This window comes from Solanum stenotomum, chromosome 12 (assembly GCF_019186545.1).
Source record: "Solanum stenotomum isolate F172 chromosome 12, ASM1918654v1, whole genome shotgun sequence".
Lineage (NCBI taxonomy): Eukaryota > Viridiplantae > Streptophyta > Magnoliopsida > Solanales > Solanaceae > Solanum > Solanum stenotomum.
Window position 1 is genome coordinate 11,392,301 of NC_064293.1, and position 21,145 is coordinate 11,413,445.

The 21,145-nt window shown below is 33.8% G+C and overlaps 1 protein-coding gene across 3 annotated transcripts; it reads right to left on the bottom strand.

The window, feature by feature from the left end:
* Positions 1-441: 441 nt before the first annotated feature.
* On the bottom strand, positions 442-12,507 carry LOC125849104 (uncharacterized). 3 transcript variants are annotated; one of them, XM_049529121.1, is made up of 16 exons: positions 12,340-12,507; positions 10,105-10,190; positions 9,695-9,785; positions 9,477-9,603; positions 9,214-9,394; positions 8,893-9,037; positions 8,716-8,806; positions 8,010-8,068; positions 7,859-7,936; positions 6,009-6,092; positions 5,419-5,558; positions 4,861-4,989; positions 4,525-4,597; positions 1,030-1,115; positions 673-757; positions 442-568 (listed from the first exon to the last, which is right to left on the bottom strand). In XM_049529121.1, the coding sequence occupies exons 1-16, from the start codon at positions 12,475-12,477 to the stop codon at positions 542-544; spliced, it is 1,620 nt and encodes a 539-aa protein (XP_049385078.1). In that variant the 5' UTR covers positions 12,478-12,507; the 3' UTR covers positions 442-541. The 3 variants fall into 3 exon arrangements, with proteins under 3 accessions (XP_049385078.1, XP_049385079.1, XP_049385077.1); XM_049529122.1 differs by lacking the exon at positions 12,340-12,507 and adding an exon at positions 10,267-10,423 and having other exon boundaries at positions 9,304-9,394; XM_049529120.1 differs by lacking the exon at positions 12,340-12,507 and adding an exon at positions 10,267-10,423.
* Positions 12,508-21,145: the final 8,638 nt, after the last annotated feature.

A 21,145-nucleotide genomic window follows, 5' to 3' on the forward strand; every position in this document is an offset into this window, starting at 1 on the left:
GAGAATACAGTGTTTTCACTGTTTCTAATTCTTTCATTAAGTTGAGCTGTTCTCTCTAACATTTCCAAATGAATTGCTGGAGATTGACATTTCAAGGTTTGACAACGTAATTTTCTCTCTTTGCAAGAAAGACTATAAATTTGAGAGTGAAAATTAAGATAACTTTTCAAAAGGAGTTAAAACATCCTATAACCATCGTGAATAAATCCAGCAGATAAATAAGGCATTGCTGACTCCAATAGAGACGAATAATGACACATTTTAAGTTTCATGTCGTACACACTGGAAATAACCCATTATAATGACCATCAATGTGAAATAAGGCACTAGGCGACTTTCTTTTTTTTTTTACAGAAAATGAATAGAGGACCGAGTAGCGCTTGTAGCTTTAATTAAATTGATACGAGCTGCAGAGTACCATATATATATATATATATATATATATATATATATATATAGAACATATGAATCCTTGATATGGACATTTCGACCTGTGTATTTCATATTGTACTCACAGTGTTACGATTCTCTCCTAATCCTTCTAATCTGCCTTTTCTCCATTATCATCCTGAGGCAGCAAACACAGCATAGTTGGTGAATCATGTGAGAGAGAGATGGGCAATATATCTAACTGTTACACCTCAGTAACAGCTTTAGGGAACACTAACATACCTCAATGTAGCTTCTGAAATCAGAAGAAGATTCGATGTGTCCTTCATTCTGATATGCCTGAGCACTATCTTCAATGTTGTCCAACCTGAAATGATTTTCAATCAGCGATTCAGTATCTTAATTATATATAGCCATTTTGGTTTCCTATCATAAACCATCCCATTATATATTCAAATAGATAGGTCACTTTTCAATTCATTCATGTTAATATGTAATGTGGATAACCCTTGTCAAGCTGGAAGAACAAAATTATTCAACTTAAAGATTGATAATCAGGTGTCAAAACACAGGATGTATTTAAACATCACAATCAGCAGAATTGAAAGAAAAAAAGATTGTTCAGGATAAAAGTACTACCTGTAGATGTAATTTACCATTATGCCTGCACTTTGAGTAAGGCCCTTTTGTGACCGATCAGCCATCCAGTTTAGCCTTCCGATCATCTAAATTGATATTTTAAGTTATAAACAGGGGGAATACTGACAGTAAATGCAGAGGGGCTTGCTGTGCTTTTCTTATTCCATGCACAAACATGAAAAAGAAATGCTCATGTTCTTATGGATTAATAGTAACACCCACTTTAAAAGACCAGGATGATTATCCAATAACAAATAGGAAAAGTAAAGTAGAAAATAATTTAAGCTAAAATCTGTACACAAGCTTCTACAGATGAACAAAATATCAAATCTTAATCTTAACAAAGCATTTGAACAGAAGAAAAGTCAGTTTGCACACATTTGGAGTACCTTATGTCCACCAGCTGATTCCTGATACTAACTTGCAAACATATTTGGTTATCAGCAATAGTTATGACGTTATACTACACAAAATTCCACATAAATGCATCTATAGTTCTAATAATCAAATAAACTGATGTGCTTCTGATGTTTCTCTTCTCATAATTAGGTTTCAGTGTTTCAGGTCTTATGCTTTGGCTAAACATCTCAAGACTACTTGCAGCCAAATGTTGTTGCTTTCATCTATACAGCTTCAACTTGGTATAACAGACACTAAAAAGAGTGTCGGCATCAATGCAGTTCATTCAGCTTACCTCCGGAAGTCCCAAGCATACACATTCTTTTAAGGGAAAAAGGCTCAAATATGCAATCGAAGTTTGAGAAAAGGCTCATCTGTAAAAAGTTTGGCTCATCTATGCCATTTTCGTTTGAGAAAAGGCTCATCTATGCCATTATTTGTAAACTGAAATGGCATAAATGAGCCAAACTTTTAACAGATGGCATCGATGAGCCTTTCATCAAAGTTTGATGACATATTTAAGCCTTTTCCTTTTTAAAAATAATTTAATTACTGACGTGGCCGAATCATAATTGACCACTTGTAAAGAATGATTTTGCAAAATCGAAAATATTTTTAGTTTACAAATACTGGCATAGATGAGAATTTTCTCAAACGGGAATGACATAGATGAACCAAACTTTTAATGTATGGAATAGATGAGCCTTTTCTCAAAATTAAATGACATATTTGAGCTTTTTCCCTTCTTTTAAAATGGTCCAAGAACCAGTTTGGTTTCATGCCTAAACAAACAACTATTGAAGTCATTCATCTTGTGAGGAGACTGATGGAGAAATATAGGGAGAGGAAGAGGGATTTGCATATGGTGTTCATTGACCTTGAAAAGGCCTACACAAAGCCCCAAGAGAAGTACTTTGGCAATGTTTGGAGTCTAAAGGTGTACTGGTGGCTTACATTAGGGCAATACAGAATATGTATGAGGGAGCCAAGACTCGGGTACGAAAAGTGGGAGGAGACACGGAATACGGAACAATCGAGATGGGGTTGCACCAGGGGTTTGCACTTAGTCCATCTCTATTTGCCTTGGTGATGGATGAATAGCCACAATACATTCAAGGTGAGGTGTCACGATATATGTTATTTGCAGACAATATTGTTTTTGATCGAAGAGACTCGTGGGGGAGTTAACAATAGGTAGGAGGTGTGGAGACACACTCTATAGTCTAAAAGGGTTCAGGTTGAGTATTACCAAGACAGAGTATTTGGAGTGTAATTCAATGACGTGACGCATGAGGCAGGCGTGGAAGTGAGACTTGATACACAAGTTGTCTCCAAGAGAGAGATTTCCGTTTTTTGTCTCTGATCCATGGAAATGAGGAGATCGACGATGTTGTCACATATCATATTGGTGTGGCATGGATGAAGTGGAGGCTTGCATCTGGCGTTTTATGTGACAAGAATATACCACCAAAACTTAAAGGTAAGTTTTACCAGTTGTGGCTAGACCGACTTTGTCCTATGGGGCGAAGTGCTGGCCAGTAAAGAACTCTCAGCAGGTCCAGAAGATGCAAGTGGCGGAAATGAGGATGTTGAGATGGATGTGCGTACATACTAGGAATGATACTATTTTTTTTTTTATAAAGGTAACATTTGTATATCAATCATCAGCTCAAAGCTGGTATCCAAAATTTACATCATATCGTCCCTCCACNCCAAAACTTAAAGGTAAGTTTTACCGAGTTGTGGCTAGACCGACTTTGTCCTATGGGGCGAAGTGCTGGCCAGTCAAGAACTCCCAGCAGGTCCAGAAGATGCAAGTGGCGGAAATGAGGATGTTGAGATGGATGTGTGGACATACTAGGAATGATACTATTAGAAATGTCAATATCTGAGACAAAGTAGAAATGACCACCATGGTGGACAAGATGAGGGAAGGGAGACTGAGATGGTTTGGGCATGTGAAGAGGCAATGTGCGGATGCCCCATTGAGGAGGTGTGAGATGTTGGTTATAGTGGGGTCACGAAGAGGTAGAGGTAGGCCCAAGAAGTATTGGGAGATGTGATTAGATAGGATATGGCACATCTCATCTTACCGAGGACATGACCTCAAGTAAGAAGGTATGGAGGTAGAGGATAAGGGTAGAAGGTAAGAAGGTAGTCAAGACTTGTCGTATTCCTAGCCTTTTCATGTATTTGGCTGGGTGGTACTATTGAGCACTGTGTCAGTCGTCATATTAGCCTATTCATGTAGTCTTTGGCTTTTGGTACCTGATATCACTTGGTACTATTGTAGTTCTTACTTTTGATACCTCGCATCGTCGGTTGTTTATTTTGTTTCAATTATCACACTATTTTGTTGGTTCACCGTGTTAGTTGCTATGTTTACTACACTATTTTCTTTGGCTTTGTACTTGGATTTGTTGCACACGAGCCGAGGGTATTTCGGAAACAGCCTCTCTACCTCCACGAGGTAGTGGTAAGATCTTGTACACTCTACCCTCCTCCCCTGACCCCCTTGTGGAATTTCACTGGGTATGTTGTTGTTGTACTGTTTAGGTGAAAAGAGGTTCTTGGAAAGGCTAATGTCCAGGACATGCTTGAAATTCAGACATCATCTAGATATTAGTCTTCTATCCTAGTACATAATCTGAGAGATAGAGACCCTGATATCTATCTTCATCAAAATTATGTGAAGAAGTTATGGACCTTTCTCACTAGTAGTTTAGAGAGGAATAAGCAATCCATATGATTTATCCCTTATACAGTAGTGAAAAATCTTCTCTTTTTTTTTTATGACCGAGAAATCCATTTGAGGCCAACCCTTAGGACCAACCTCAGCCTTCGAAACTTGGGATAACAGACCCGTCCCTCTATACTTCTCCACTTAAATACCAGAGGCTTAGTTCGCATGGCGTAGGGCTCGAACCTATGACCTAAGTCACAAGTCTCTCAACTTTTGTCAGAAGTCTTCTCTCTTGTTGGCTCTTAATTCTAAAAAGAGGGGATTTGTTTTTTTATGCAAGTACCTAAATTTTATTCACTGAAAATAAAACAAAGTAATCACTGAATCTGCATAATGTGGATAGGTCGACATACTGCTCCATTTTGTAAGTGGAAATTTGCAACCGAATCTAGAGCTTTTCCTCTCTTTTTTTCTTTCATAAGGTACCTGTTGCAAGCAAGCAAACAACAATATAGCAACTCAATGTATGACATTATCTCAAGACTGCAAACTTTCACGTGATTGAAAAGCATGTCAACTTCAGTATCTAAGCTGTACAGCCATAAATGCAATAACAGGCTTTTTATCATTGTGAAGCAGATAAGCCTTGACATAAAAGAAACATCTTTTTGGAATGTCAAATTTTTACAATCACATTACACTTCTAGATAGAGGCTTTCTAATGCATCCAGTATTTAGCTTTAGCATACCTGGCACAAAGTCGCATCATAGGGGTTCTCAACGCAGATACCAGATTAGGTGAATTGGTCCATTCATGGTTTTTTGATGTCAATACGTTCCACATTACTTCAATACCACTGCTTCCCAAGTCAGAACCTCTGCAAAAGAAGAGATATAATTAGGACAAAGAAATTTGTTCCTTGGTAAGTTACAACAACAATCTCAGAGGAACTAAAATCACAAATGTGTTTAGCATTGAAAAGAGTTTGCTATATTTTTACAATGAAATTTCTACTAAATATGAAGTTGATTGTTTCATATTTGTTCTCTGTCTGAAGAAAAACATGCAATAGTAATGTGCTCCACTTAATTTTATGAAGGAATTATCCTAGAACAGACTTTGCATGGTTCAACCATTAACCATCCTTCACCATTCTGCAGGAAAAAGGATAGAACACATTCCAAAAATCCAAGCGAAAGTGTACTAAAGAGAAGAGTGATGAATCCCATGATATTGGTTCCAATAATTAGAACAATATATCCTCTCTATATTCTCAAGCCAGAAAATGCCATAAATACACGCTTACCCTGATGCATCCATAAGTGCCTTTTCTTCATCCGGTCTAAGCAAAATTTCTTTGAAGGCAGAACCAGTCATCTCTGATGAAGCCAACTTTGATAACATCCATTGCCTATAACCAGGGATAGGACTAAGAGTAGCGAATACCTGCAGACCAGGTCTGTGTATTAATTTCACAGGAAACCTTACATGTGAGTAAACAAGTGGCGAGATCATGGTAGCTGTCATATTGTTCAAGAAAGAACTAAATGTTTAATTATGAAACCTGAAAACACCATAGAATTCATCCAGATCAATTTAACATCTAAAGTTGTATACTGAAGTGCTGTGGAAGTTGAGGGCTGGGTCTTGTTCAAGTAGGACAAGTTAAACACTGTCACAGAAAATTATTTTTATTCACTAAATTAGTAATTCTGCTAAAATTGTATTCTCCTCATAGAGATTTGGAATTTGCATCTCAAGGAGAGAGAATTGGTACAAGTACTTTAAAGAGTTCTACAAAAGCATTCACTTTTCAACATTTTAATTCCAAGTCACAGAGGAAGTTTACATATTAGCTGCTCAAAAAACTGCATTAGATGTAATGCCGTAACTTACACAGATATTGGGCATATCTTTTTTCACCACATCAACCACACGTTTGATGAGCAACTTCCCCAGGTTGATCCCTGATAAGCCAGGCTGCATGTTGAAAAGAATAACATACTCTCTTAGACAAAGGACATCATCAAAACAATAGAATATGAGGAAGAAGAAAATAGAAAAACCTGCAGGCCAATACTAAGAGCCTGTTTGGATTGGCTTATTTCCTGTGCTTTTAAGCCAAAATAACTTTTATACACTTTTGTAGTGTTCGGGTAAGATTAAAAAAAATGTTTTTAAGCACTTTCTTTTAAGCCAAAATAACAAAAATACGCCAAAAGTCTCAAGTTAGGATTCCTAACTTATGCTTATAAACCATAAGTTATAAGCCTAGCGGAGGATCTAGAGGGTAGCGAGGGGTTCAACCGAACCCCCTTGGCAAAAATTTACACGGTCTGTATAAGGTATTTTAATTATTTTTTATGTATATATATAGATTTTGAACCTTCTAAACATAATATTGGAGGATGGCTTAGAGGTTGAGGGGGTTCTAAGTTTATCTTGAGGTACCAAGATCAAATATCAAGCACTACATGTTTATTTTTGGAACCCCCTTAGTGAAAATTCTGGATCCGCTGCTGATAAGCCCATCCAAACAGGCTCTAAATCGATTCAACTCATTGTTACTTTCTCTCTGCAAACAAATAATGTATAATACTGAAACTACCAAACCTAGATAGAACTCAACGTTTTCTTACTCGAGCAGTAAAAATGAAGAAAAGATGCTATCCTTAAGATTTCAGTCAGATGTCTGCAGAAATTGTATTTAACAGTTAAGTATAATTCTTATGGAGTACTTCCTTTTCCTACTCCAGTGAGCATTGTTGATTTGATCATGGTGCTTAAAGAAAAAGACAATGATCTTACTCAGACTAGAACTGAAGAACTATATATATTTCTTTTTTCGGATAAATAGGGAACTACAATACTATATCTTTCTAAAACAAGAAAATAACTTTCCCCAGCCAAGGGGTGACAGGTGGAAAAGGTTGCATGTATCAATTCCTTGGAGGCCATAGCAAATTCGAGTTTTGCTTGTTAATAAAAAGCAAGTTGCATTAAGTTTCTGTCTTGCATCACTTAAATCTCAACATTCCCAGTTTGCATAAAGAGTTATCCAACTTTGGAAACAAGTTGTCTTCAGAAACAATGTGGGAGTTGGCTTCCGAAAACAACTGGATACCCAAAAATACTTCCAATGGTATCTTTGGGCTGAAAAAGGGCACTGCATCTGGAAAGTGACCAAAAGAGTTAACTTTACCTTAACCCTTGTTCTTTCTTTTTGTTCCACCCAGAATGTTTTTCCTTCAACAGAAAAGAATTAATAGTTCCACCAAATAAGTTTAATATTTGCTTTCATCCATATAGTAACAACGACAACAACACACCCAATGTAGTCCTACGAGTGGGGTCTAGGGAGGGTAGGATGTACATAGACCTTACCCCTACCTTTGTGAGGTTGAGAGGTTGTTTTTGATAGACCCTTGGCTCAAAATAAGTAAAATCAAAGCAGGATTGAAAGGAAAACAGTAACAGCAAAAAAGCAAGATAAACAAAGTAAATGAAGCAAATAGTAGTAAAATTGAAGAATAAGATACTACACAGATACTAAATAGTAATACTAATCTCAGGGGAATTTTCCATGAATAACAAACACAAATCCAATTTTCCAAAACCAGATCCAACTATTCATTTTTACTTCTCCAAAAAGAAGAAAGAGAGCATATAAAACCCCAAGCCATTTTCTAATTCAAACGTTACCTTTAGAAATATAGAGCTCTTCAAACCTACGATGGTCAATGTACCTGAGTTGACGAAATAGAGTAAAAAATTGCACAAGAAGCCTCATGTTCAGAAATTGGTGGATTGTCCCATAGGACCTCCTGCAATGATTAGAGAGTCCTTAATGGAAGTGAGCAGTGACAAGGTTAAACTAGATAAAGTCAAGACTTTCACCTGTATGGTTGCTGCCACATCCTTCATAAGTGCGACTTCAATAAAAATAAGTGGTTCACCTGAACAAAAAACAACATTAGGCTTGATTTGTTCTATTAAGAAGAAAGTAACAAGATGCTTTATCAGCATGGATAGACAAGTATGACGATCTGATTTGAGCAATTCTTCTTTCATGCCAAACCTCAAGAATTGGTGAACCATATCTGAAGACAAAAAGTCCAGTATGTTTCTTGAACTAGGACAGCCATTCTCGCACTTCTGGATCTAATCATCAAAGCCTTCCTGATATGCTACTCTTACTTTTGATTTGATAAATATATCTTATATTGCATACATAAAATTTCTCGGCAGTTTTGAGTACTAACAACCACAAGTTGTTATAAAAGTTCAACAGACTGCCTTAAGGCCAACTCTCCCTATTTCTGATACTAACAAATCCACACTTCAGATTCCAGAAAAAGTGCACCTCCTATGCACTGCTTCAGAAAGTGATGCATAAATCTGCACCTGATAACTTTGACCAGCATGGCTAAACACAAGATCATATGCTGAATATCTCATAAGAAAGGATCCAAATCCATGATCTAGTAATCTCAGCATGTTCACTCACATAAAGCATCGTTTTCAATTATGAAACACATGGGTAACACAGGAAACAGAACTCTAAGTAGAGTTCAACTCCTTAACCAAGACAGGGCTTACTAACCAGGTATTGCTGGATGGAAGTACCCAAAGCAGCGGCGACCTATTCCTAGCCTTCTTTTCAGATCTATAAGATTGCTTATTGGATGCACAGCCTGTGTACAAGAAAAATTTATACAAAAATGAAAAATATATTATGATTTAATACATGAACGCAAAGTAGGAGAAAAAAAAGAAGTACCTCATATGCAACAATTTTTTCCAACAAAGACGCAGGATCATCCCATGTAATGTTGTGAAGCTCCAAATTAGCAGGACTAAGCCATGTAATCAGTTTCTCCTTTAGGTGGGAATCCAATGCTCGCAGAGATGCTATATTTACGTCTCTGCAAATTCATTGAATAACCATCTATGAAGTTCCTGTTTCATAGGTATAAGTAAATATAGAAATTAAAAACACATTTCCAACGAATCAGGAGATTCCCCTTGATCTTATAATCAATACACAGCATGTGCACAAATGAGAAAAAGACAGATCACTTCATTTGGGACATAAACTTACCCGAGAAGACAAAGAATATCAGCTCGAATATCAGACAGGAACTTCAATCCCCCAGGATGTGTATTGAGACGCTCAAAAAGAACTTCATACATAGGCTTGAGCGCCTGCCTCAAGTTCCGCTCAATCCTGTAGAAAGCTGATAATGATCCTTCTTCATCATGACCACTATCTTCAGCCTTATCTGCCAAAGCTCTAAGCTTCTAAGCCCAACTAACAAAATAACATGACGAAGAATACACTCTCATAAGAATTAAAACACCCACCACTTGGTAGCTGAAGATCAAGATGCTGCTTCATTAACTCGCGAACTTGGGTCCGATTGAGATCATACTCTTTGGCTAGTGAAAGAAGCATCTTATAACGATTTTCTGGGGAAAGGAAAAAGTATCCCTGCAAAGTTAACGTTCAACAATTGCTAACTTGACAACAAATAGAGTATCAATAGTAACAACAGAATATTTCATGCCGTGGTGAAGTTCACCTCTGAAAATTCATCCAGAGCAACATCCACAATTTCTGTCTTGTTTGTCGACATGGCTGAGTGCATTGACTCCCGTACTTGGCTAAACTCTCTGAAAATTAAAAAAATAATCTCACAATTCTGATTTTGATGGGTTTAATTTACACCGACATTTCCACTATGAAGTCACACTTAAAACGAACTGTTGTTCCCGAAAAGAGAAGCTACGTAACCTCATACGAGTAAACTACACCGTCAAGGTGAAACAACCATCATCATATTGAAAATTGTTGATCCTAACATTAAGAAGCTATACTTGACCAGAAGACTTCAAATAAGAATGAAATGAAATTGTAGTCTGCTTATCAAACTACAAATCATATAAAAGTGCAATAAAATTGTATTAAAACAGATGACTGTATTAAAAAAACCTTTCTGGAATAAGTGAAGCATCCTGAGAAGAAACTTTATCACCTTCCAGTTGAGAGGTTTGCATTTGATTCAATTTGCTCTTGCTCTGCTTTCAATTCAATACAGACATTAATCAATCAAATTAGGCAAAAAGAAGGAAATAGGAATTGAGTAAAGCTTACAGAGGCAAAGGTAGGGGAAAGAGGTCGCATTTTGGTTCGCATAAGAATGGCGAGACCTTTCTTGTTCATCACTGCACTGGTAACATACATATACAAATCAAATTGTCTCTTCCATGATTTGGACTTAGCAGCTGCCATTAAACCGAAGAAATTCCCGGCAGTACCAAAACGACGACGTCCCAAGTAATGGGTCGGAATTAGTACATCATTCGCAACAAATAGATAAAGCCCAAACAACGTTCAGGCCCAATCCAGCTTGTTTACAATATGGATGGAGGTATTAGATAGTCTTTAGATTATTTATTATTCGATTATTTATATCATAGTGATGAGATAAGTTATCATATTATCTAGAGATAACTTGTTTCCAATCAAATGATTAATTTTATTTTTTAATTTTTAAAAAAAGAAGAGTTGAAGAACGTTAATGTAAGTTTTAGATTGCCCAAAGTTGGGCGAACAATTATTTTTTAAGGACATTCCCTTTTGGTTCATTGAGTTGAAATTTATGCCCTTTAGGTGTCAAACTTCTCAATCTTATGTAAGTGTTGTTAATCAAGTCACAAATATTAGTTCATTAACAAAATTAGTAGACAACATGCTTATATGCGGTTGTACATGGTTCTAGACATAAGAGATTTTCATAAATATATATATATATATATGTATGTCTTAGATAACTCTTTGTCAAGATTCTAATATACAAGTCCATCAAGATTCTAGTATACAAGTCTAATGGCTAAGTGATTTTCATAAACTTAGCCATTGTTTGAATTTCCCTTTATATATTTATTAATGTAGAAATGAATAGGAATACAAATCAATTTGGATATTAAAGTTACATTTTGTGTTTCTTTGAAGGTGATAAATGGGTGGATTAGATCGGATTGAAAATGAATTAGATTGTATTCCATTAATATATATATATATATATATATATACTAGACATTGGAGCCCGTGCTAGCACGGGCCCAATATACATCATTTTTTGTTTCAATTTATGTGACAAAGACAAAATTAAAGAGTTAATCAAACTTTAATATTAATTTAAAATAGTTTAAATTTTTAATTATTGTTAACTATGGTAAAAAAATTTTTATGTCTTTTAACATTCTAAATTGCTAATTATTGTTGTATGATTTGTAATATCTTTTACGGAATTTTGAAATAATAAAGGTTATTTCTTCTTTCTCAATTTATGCGGTACTAATAAAATTTCGAGATTCAATCAATTTTTTTTGTCTTTGAAATATTCTATTGTCAATTACTGTAAATTATTTTAATTTCTAAGTAATTTTCAAATAATATATATTATTTTATTTGTCCAATTTATGTGTCACCGATAAAATTTGAAGCGTTAATCAGCTCTTTTACATATTTTTATATCTTTTGAATATTTATGTAAATAATTATTGTGATTTATACTATTTTATACAATTATTTTTAAAAAAAATTAAACAACAAACAAAACAAATTCATCATAGGAAAATTACCAAAGCATCCTTGAATACATCAATAATGGGTCCCACTTTTTGTTTAAAAAAATATGCATATTGGGAGGATATTTTTGTCCAAAGTGGAAATAGAATAAGTATAAAGTATTAAAGTCTTTTAAAATTTTAAATTGTTAATTCTTATTGTATGATTTGTAATACTTTTACGTCATTTTCAAATATAGAGATCATTTCTTCTTTCTCAATTTATGTAGTACTAAAAAAATTTTGAGATTCAATCAATTTTTTTTGTCTTTAAAATATTTGTAGTTGTTAATTACTGTAATTTATAGTACTTTCTAAGAAATTTTCAAATAATATATATTATTTCATTTGCCCCAATTTATGTGTCACCGGTAAAATTTGAAGAGTCAATCAGATATTTTATATATTTTTATATCTTTTAAATATTTAAGTAATTAATTATCGTGATTCATAATATTTTATACAATTATTTAGTATAGTAAAATAAATTTAAAAGAAACAAACAAAACGAATTCATCATAGGAAATTACCAAAGCATCCTTCAATACATCAATAATGGNCAAAAAGAAGGAAATAGGAATTGAGTAAAGCTTACAGAGGCAAAGGTAGGGGAAAGAGGTCGCATTTTGGTTCGCATAAGAATGGCGAGACCTTTCTTGTTCATCACTGCACTGGTAACATACATATACAAATCAAATTGTCTCTTCCATGATTTGGACTTAGCAGCTGCCATTAAACCGAAGAAATTCCCGGCAGTACCAAAACGACGACGTCCCAAGTAATGGGTCGGAATTAGTACATCATTCGCAACAAATAGATAAAGCCCAAACAACGTTCAGGCCCAATCCAGCTTGTTTACGTGGCGGGTTAGATAGCAAGAGCAACTAGATCAGTAATGGAAAGGGTGGCTAAAATGGATAGATCTCTTTTTATTAGATAGTCCTTAGATTATTTATTATTCAATTATTTATATCATAGTGATGAGATAAATAACTTGTTCCCAATCAAATAACTAATTCTTTTATTTTTTATTTTTTTTTTAAAAAAAGAACAAACGGAGGGAGTTGAAGAACGTTAATGTAAGTTTTAGATTGCCCAAAGTTGGGCGAACAATTATTTTTTAAGGACATTCCCTTTTGGTTCATTGAGTTGAAATTTATGCCCTTTAGGTGTCAAACTTCTCTATCTTATGTAAGTGTTGTTAATCAAGTCACAAATATTAGTTCATTAACAAAATTAGTAGACAACATGCTTATATGCGGTTGTACATGGTTCTAGACATAAGAGATTTTCATAAATATATATATATATATATGTATGTCTTAGATAACTCTTTGTCAAGATTCTAATATACAAGTCCATCAAGATTCTAGTATACAAGTCTAATGGCTAAGTGATTTTCATAAACTTAGCCATTGTTTGAATTTCCCTTTATATATTTATTAATGTAGAAATGAATAAGAATACAAATCAATTTGGATATTAAAGTTACATTTTGTGTTTCTTTGAAGGTGATAAATGGGTGGATTAGTTCGGATTGAAAATGAATTAGATTGTATTCCATTAATACACATATATATGAGTAAAAATAGATTTGGTCAAATATGAATTAGGGGTGTGCATTCAGCTTTTTGGTTCGGTTTTGTACTATTTGGTTTGGCCTTTTCGATTTTTGATTTTGGTTTTCTCTATTCGGTTTAGTTATTCGGTTATGTTAATAATTAATAACATAATCAAAGTTATATTTGCAATTTGAATATATATTTGTTTTCATTCGTCTATTAAATAGTTAAATTAATCGGATAAAATATATCATTCCCAAATATTTTCTACTTAAAATTAATGAATTTAATTAAAAGAGATGGTATATTTTATTTGATTAACTTTACTACCTAGTAAAAAGTAAAAACACACAACTTTTTGAAATTTGAACCGATATAAAGTAGTATATGTTATGAAACAAGTTGCAGAAGCAAATTGCACATGAATACCAATGAAGAGGTCTTGTCAACATAAATTGTAAAAATTAATCATTTATATTGATTGAAACTTGAAATGGGGGAAAGATTTTCTATGAATTGTAACCTTTGTCCCCCATTTACAAACATACTGAGGAGAGAAGATAAGTAATGTTTTTTCTTCTCATTTGCTCTCCTCTTATTATTTTATTTTGTTCTACTACTCTATTTTATGACAATATAAAGTTCTCATTATCTGGCTTAATACATATGTAGCCTCTTGAATTTGCCCCTTTCTTTAAATTTTGACACCTGAATTAAACCTTATTTCTATTGAAAACTTGAACTGGAGTCGAACTATGTCTATTGAACACATTCATATTACAATTAAATATAAAAAAAAATAACCTCTATAAATAATAAAATTGGGAGTACCAATTGAAAATTAATGTGATTTTGATGGTGTATTCTTAGTGGGAAAAAGGCAACAAAAAAACACACACACACTAAGAATTAAGAGAGAAAAGGAGCAACGCTAAAGGAATAAAATCGTGAATAGACAGATAAAAGTGAAAAGATGAGGCCAAAAATAAAGGAGGAGAACATGAACCATGAAAAGAAAATGAGGAAAGAGAAGAAATTTTAAAAAGGACCAGTTATTTTTAAGATTTTTTTTTTCGAGAAAATAACATCAAAGTATATTGCTAAATATTGAAATAATAATTTAAAGTTGCAGAATCTTTTTTTTTTTTAAAACAAAAATCCTCAACAGAAATAAGTACAAGCAAGGGGGGCTAGGCCTTACCTTGTCAATCCTATGAGGTAACAAACCTCTACTAATTAACCAGCATGAAGAAAATAAGAGTTAGAGAGAAGTAGATATTCCATGATCATCACAGAATTCGTAATACACTCTATGATGATATTACAAATGAGAATGCTTAAATAATGCACAAATATAAAATCCAAGAAGAAAGTTGAGTTATCAACCTCAAACTTACTTTTACAAATGTGTGAATTTAAAATGATAGATAGGCCATCTAAAGTGACCTGAAGTATTTTCCTCTTGTCTTCTTCTTCAAATATGGCCAACAAAATTTGATACTTCATCATTGCTTTTTAAATGTATTGGATCTTGTTGAAGCTATTGACACTGTCATATGATTTTGCTTTGCCAATCGCATCGGCAGGTGCCTTGGAACAAACTCTCCTGTCACTTTACCATCCCAACTGTGTTGTCTTCCATGTGTCTTCTATTTGTTTTTGTTGCTTCCACTTCTTTGATGCCTAGGTGATATATCCCCATCTCTAGCCACTTTATCAAAGCATATGTCCAACATATCCTCATCCTTGTCCTCACCCTCGTCAAAAGAATCATCGCCCAAATCACTAGCATAAGCATTAATTGGACTAAATCCTGATGCTAAGGCCTCTTGTTCATTCTTCTTTGTAATAGTACTTTTAGGTACAAATTCTAGAGCTTATGGACTCAATTTTCTATTCAAAAGAGGAGGTGAAACATTCTCTTCTTCATCAACCAAATCAGCGCACCTAGGAGTACACATCTCCCCTTGTTGTTTTTCTTTCGAAATTAACAAATCATTTGTAAAATTAGCTTGAGAGAGTGGTGACATACCTTTCGCCAAAAATTTATCATTCCCTGTGGATGATAAGAGTTGTCCAAATTCACCTTGATGTTCATCAGGTGAATCCAAATTTTGGGAAGTGACCTCATGAGCTAAGATGCTCAATGTCACCATGGGTGGCTTGATCGCTGAATTGGTTTGAGTAACATGACAGCCTGACTTTCTTGAATAGCCTTAGCTACTGTAGGACTCATAACATTACCATATTTGTCGGTCTGCATGCTACATACTCCAATTGGTATGCTAACTGATTGTATATTATTATCAGGATCGGCTCGAACCAAAGTTTTCTCCTTCGAGGGATTAGAATCAATTAACTCTAATTCCTTCTCCACCCCGAGTGCTTCAAACGGATTTGTACAAACAATGTCCTTTGATCCATTAGATTGCACTACTAGATTAGTAGTTACATGTTGCTTATTTTCAAGACGTGGAGATTTACTTCGACTTGCCGAGGAACCAATACACATAGAAATTGATTTTTTTTGTGCCATTATGTTCCAATTCCCAGTTGCATTCTCATCACAACTAGAAATTCAACTTGCAAATCGATAGCTTCCAAAGGTTTCAAATTACCACGCTCAGATTCTGCAATTTTTTCCTTTCCATCAATTGCCAAATTCTCAAGTGGCGCATAAGATTTTATCGCCTGTATAGCATCATAAAGTTCCCCAAGAGTGTGCTTATCACTTTGCCTCATACATGAATTTTCAGCAACAATTTCATTATCTTTTACCTCGTTAATTTTTTGTGCAAATTGTGTATCCTTGGATTTATTATTTTGCTGATTTGAATGCATAATGAGTTGCTCTTCAACTCCAACAGGATCAACTGAATTACAACTTTGCCGCGAAGACTCACTAGTTTGAGGAATTAAGGATAACATTTGATTCCTGAAGAATAGTCGTCCAACATTGCTTTGCTTAGGCGCTGGCTAGAATTTTGGCACACCAAATTTTGATCTTGAACACCACTCTTTTCAGCCCCTACATCTAAATCTTTAACAGTTTCATCCGTTTCACCAATTTCCAGGCTATTTAAATCAATTTTTTTAGCATTGAGATGATCACGAAGATCTCCTGGAAATTTTTCTCCTTCAATATGATTTTCATTGACCATGGCATCAACTTGACCATCGGTGAGAGTTCGACAATTAGCTTCTCTATGCCCCTGATGCTTACATCTCTTACAATAATACGGTACATAATCATACCTGATTTTTTGCCATATGTTTGTAATTTCACCAGTGAATAAATCGTTGAATTGAACTCTAATTCTTTTTGGAAGAATCCTTAAAAGATTCACCTCGACTTTTACCCTTCCAGTACTAGGTCGTGTTTTATCATAGGTCGCTCGATCCATATCAAGAGGTTGTCCAATAGCCGAAATCATTGAAAACAGAGCATTACGAGCAAAATATTGACAGGGTAAACTTGGGAAAGAAATCCATGCCATTGCAATGGAAGTTTCTTCCCTAGGACTAAAAGAGGAAGTCCACTTTTGGATTCTGAATGATATAACAGTATCAGCGAACTTAATCCACCTACTAGTTTTTGAAAAGATTGCAATATAATCTTCCTTTAAAGTGAACCGCAGGAGCACATGCCGACTTTCTAATAGCCCAATGTTATATTCACCCTTAAATCCTAATTGTTGAGGCAATATTTTTTGTAAATCTTGAAGTTCAGGCCTTCCATGTGAGAATTTGGCAATGAGAGCGTATTTTAAATTCTCTTCCGTGATAAACGTTTCTATGTCTTTGGAGTCAAACACCACTGTGGGTTCTCCATGTAAAAGAATGACTGGTTTGAGAGATTTCTCACTAGATTGTTGGTTCCCGCTGATTGCCGAAGCATATGTAGGACATGTATTAGGGTTGACGTTTATCTCTCCCACAACCATTGGCTGGGGAGAGGGCGAAGCAGCCATGGCTGCTATTCACGCCATATATCGCTTGAAAGCAAGAGAGAAGAGAGTTTTTGGGTTTTGGGTTCCACGGCAATAGTTCTTTATAGATTTAAGCAACTTCAGGCGCTCAAAGAAAGTGCAAGACACGTATTTGTGTCACATCAGTTTTTGGTGTTCAATAGATCCAATTGATTTAAAGTGTTCAGTAGAAACAAAGCTTCATTCTGGTGTTAAAATGAAAAAAAGGGACAAGTTAAAGGGGCAATGTATATACTAAACTTAATATAATTGATCTTTTGAATTTTTTTACTATTCGTAGGGCACGCCAAGTTATCCTTCTTGAGAGATTATTTGATTGACAAATGGACAAATATGAGACCCACTTGCCAAGCTATCAAAGACACAGTGTCTTTTTTCACTGACTCTTACTATCATACTTAATTCCCCTCCTTTATCGACTTCCTTATTTCATTCACCCGCCATTAATTTTCTTTGTTTTTACTCTTCTTCTAAAAATATTTTATTTTTCCATTTTCTTGAATACTTTTCACAAAGATTTAAGGTGTGTTTAGTATTTGGTTAGGTAAAAATTCAAATATTTTCCAAATCAACTCATTTCCCTCAAATTTAAGGAAAATAATTTCTCTTCAAAAATTAAGGAAAACATTCTAAAACTCTCCTCCATCTTCATATTACAATTTTGTTGAAAAGATAAATTTAAAGTTTATTTTTAAAAAAATATTTTCAATTTTTTATTTTTTACTCCACCCCTACCCTTAACCCCCCCCCCCCCCCCCCAAAAAAAAAATTAAAAAAAATTATTGTTTGTTTTTTAAAAATATTTTAATTTCTTATTCCCCCCCCCCTCAGCCCCCTACCAGCCCCACCCCCACCCCCACCCCCACCATAAATAATAATTTAAGTTTGTTTTTAAAAAATATTTTCAACTTCAATTTTTATTTGTTTACCCCACCCTCACCCCTACCCCACTCCCCCCAAAACAAATAAATTTTGTTTTTAAAAAATATTTCCAATTTCNCATTTTCTTGAATACTTTTCACAAAGATTTAAGGTGTGTTTAGTATTTGGTTAGGTAAAATGTTTGAAAAATATTTTCCAAATCAACTTATTTCCCTCAAATTTAAGGAAAATAATTTCTCTTCAAAAATTAAGAAAAACATTCCAAAACTCTCCTCCATTTTCATATTACAATTTTTTTGTTGAAAAGATAAATTTAAAGTTTATTTTAAAAAAAAATATTTTCCATTTTTTATTTTTTACTCCACCCCTACCCCTAACTCCCCACCCCACCCCCCCAAAAAAAAATTGTTGCTTGTTTTTTAAAAATATTTTAATTTCTTATTCCCCCCCCCCCCATCAGCCCCCTACCAGCCCCACCCCCACCCCACCAAAAATAATAATTTAAGTTTGTTTTTAAAAAATATTTTCTACTCTCTAGTAAAAATAAAAGATATTTTCTCAAAAATATTTTTCATTCATAAATTAAACACTAAAAAATATTTTTTGGAAAATATTTTTTACTCACCAACCAAACATGAGAAAATAAATTAAAAATCTACTTATTTTCCAGAAAAATCATTTTCTAGGAAAACATTTTCCTTCATACCAAACACACCCTTACCTTAAGCGTTTATCAATTATTTGTAATAGTAATCTAGCGTGCTATTCAAGAGTTGGTTATTAAACATCTCCAAATTATTATTGATATTATTCTTACTAGAAATTCATATCCAATAATGTCGGTGTCATGTTAATTGAAAGTAAAAGGTGGTGTTTATATGATTTTCGTTATCAGATATTGTGATTGTTGAGTTAATTGTGGTATTCTTATAGTGGTACGAGGAGGTGCGGTGGTTCTTAGGTAATTGAAGGCTACCCTAAAGTTTGTTGCATATTGTCATGTTAAGTTTTATCATATTTTGTGATTGTGATTGTAATTGACTAGAGGGCTCGCGTGTTGATCGCACTTCTTTGAATTTGAGGTGTGACATGTGTGTTTATTGTCAATTCTTAATTTGACATTCGCAAGTTGATTGTTGGATCAAACAATAAGATTAAAATTAAAATTTTCAAATTATGAAATTAAGACAATTCGTCTTGATAATATTACATTTCATGCCTTTGACAATTGAGCAGTCGTCCATGTTCATATTCCAAATAATGTAGCAATTAACTACTCAATCAATATTTATGAGAATAAAATGCTCCATCTTGTTATGGGGATATGTTATTTTATATGCAACAACTCTTATGTAGATAAGACTCACGAGTTATCATCAATTCTCTCTATTACAATTGACTTATGTTCACGAGCCGAATATTCCCATCTTAGTTCTTCTATTAGAAATGATTAAGATGGTCTTAATATGGAGAAAGTTTTCTAATACTGAGAAAGTTGCTCAGCAAAAATCGTGAAATATAATCGTTGATAAAATCTCAAAAGAGGTCCAAGTATCTTAAAAGAATGATAATAAAGAGATCTAAGTTATATCTCCTACGGAAAATATAAAACTGAAATGATTTATTTATCGACAATATATATTACAGTTAAAATAATACCACGAGATGAGAATCTCAAATTAAAATCTGTTGTTGGATGTAAACATAAATGATTGGTCAAAAATGAAAAGATGCAATTCAAATTGAATTAGCTTCACTTTTAAAAATGTGATATTTTCGAACCTATAGTTCGATTACCTGAAAGTGTAAAATCAATGGGGTACAAATGAGTGTTAATACGAAAAATGAAATAAGTAAAATGAAGTGGTAAGATATAAAGTGCGACTTGTGGCATAGATTTTTGTAAAGATTTTTTATTGATTATATGGAGACACATTTTCTTGTTGTGGATGCAATTACTTTCAGGTATCTTATAAACCTACCGGTTTAACTTGATATGCATCTAAAGAATAATCACAATTTATTTACATGGCTCATTAAACAACGAGATTTGTATAAATTTTTTTGAAGGATTCAAAATATTTGAAGCAAAGTTATTGAAACTTGTTCAATGAAGTTTAAGAATCTCTATACGGATTAAAATAATCAGCTTTATTGCTTTAGCGAATATCTATTAAAAAAAATACAAGAATGATCCAATTTTCTCTTGTATCTTTATGGAAGGTTTGACTAAATTTTGTATAATAGTTGTACAGAGGCAAATTTAAAATTTATAAAACATAGGTGCACCACTAAAACACACACACATATATATATATATATATATATATAAATAATATAAATATATTAGGTGGGACTTGATCCTTGTCACTCTAGGTAAATAGCTCAATATTCAACCAAGTGCACCATTTAGCCTTCTTGTAGCATTGATGCCAACATAGAATACTATACTAAGTTTTTAAAAATATATATACATAAAATACCTAATTTTATAAAAAGACCACGGGTTCATGTACCCATAATTTGGCCTATGAATTTGCTGATGAAGTGGCATGTCACGTGATGTCCACCTCACCTAAGTGGCAGGCCATGTGGGATTTTAAATTGTCATGTGTAAATCTGTTAAAATAAGGGATATTTTTGTTAAATTTCATAATGAGAGGGGTATATTTATCCCTATAATATAACTAGGGGCAAATTTAACTAATGAACAAAAGTAGAGAGATATTTTTAAGCACTTTTCCCTTTATTATTAGAAATAAATAACACTCAAAAATTGTCAAAAATTCCAAAAGGATACATCACTTTTTATTCTAGCCAAAAGGGCAAAATTGCTGCATCAGCAGCGATTTTCCTCTGACAAAAGGACGAAATAGCAGAGATTTCGTGTAATTTTTTTTTAAAATTTTTTTTAATTAAAAATCGCTGCCACAGCAGCGATTTTGTAAAAAAAAAAAAAAAAAAAAAA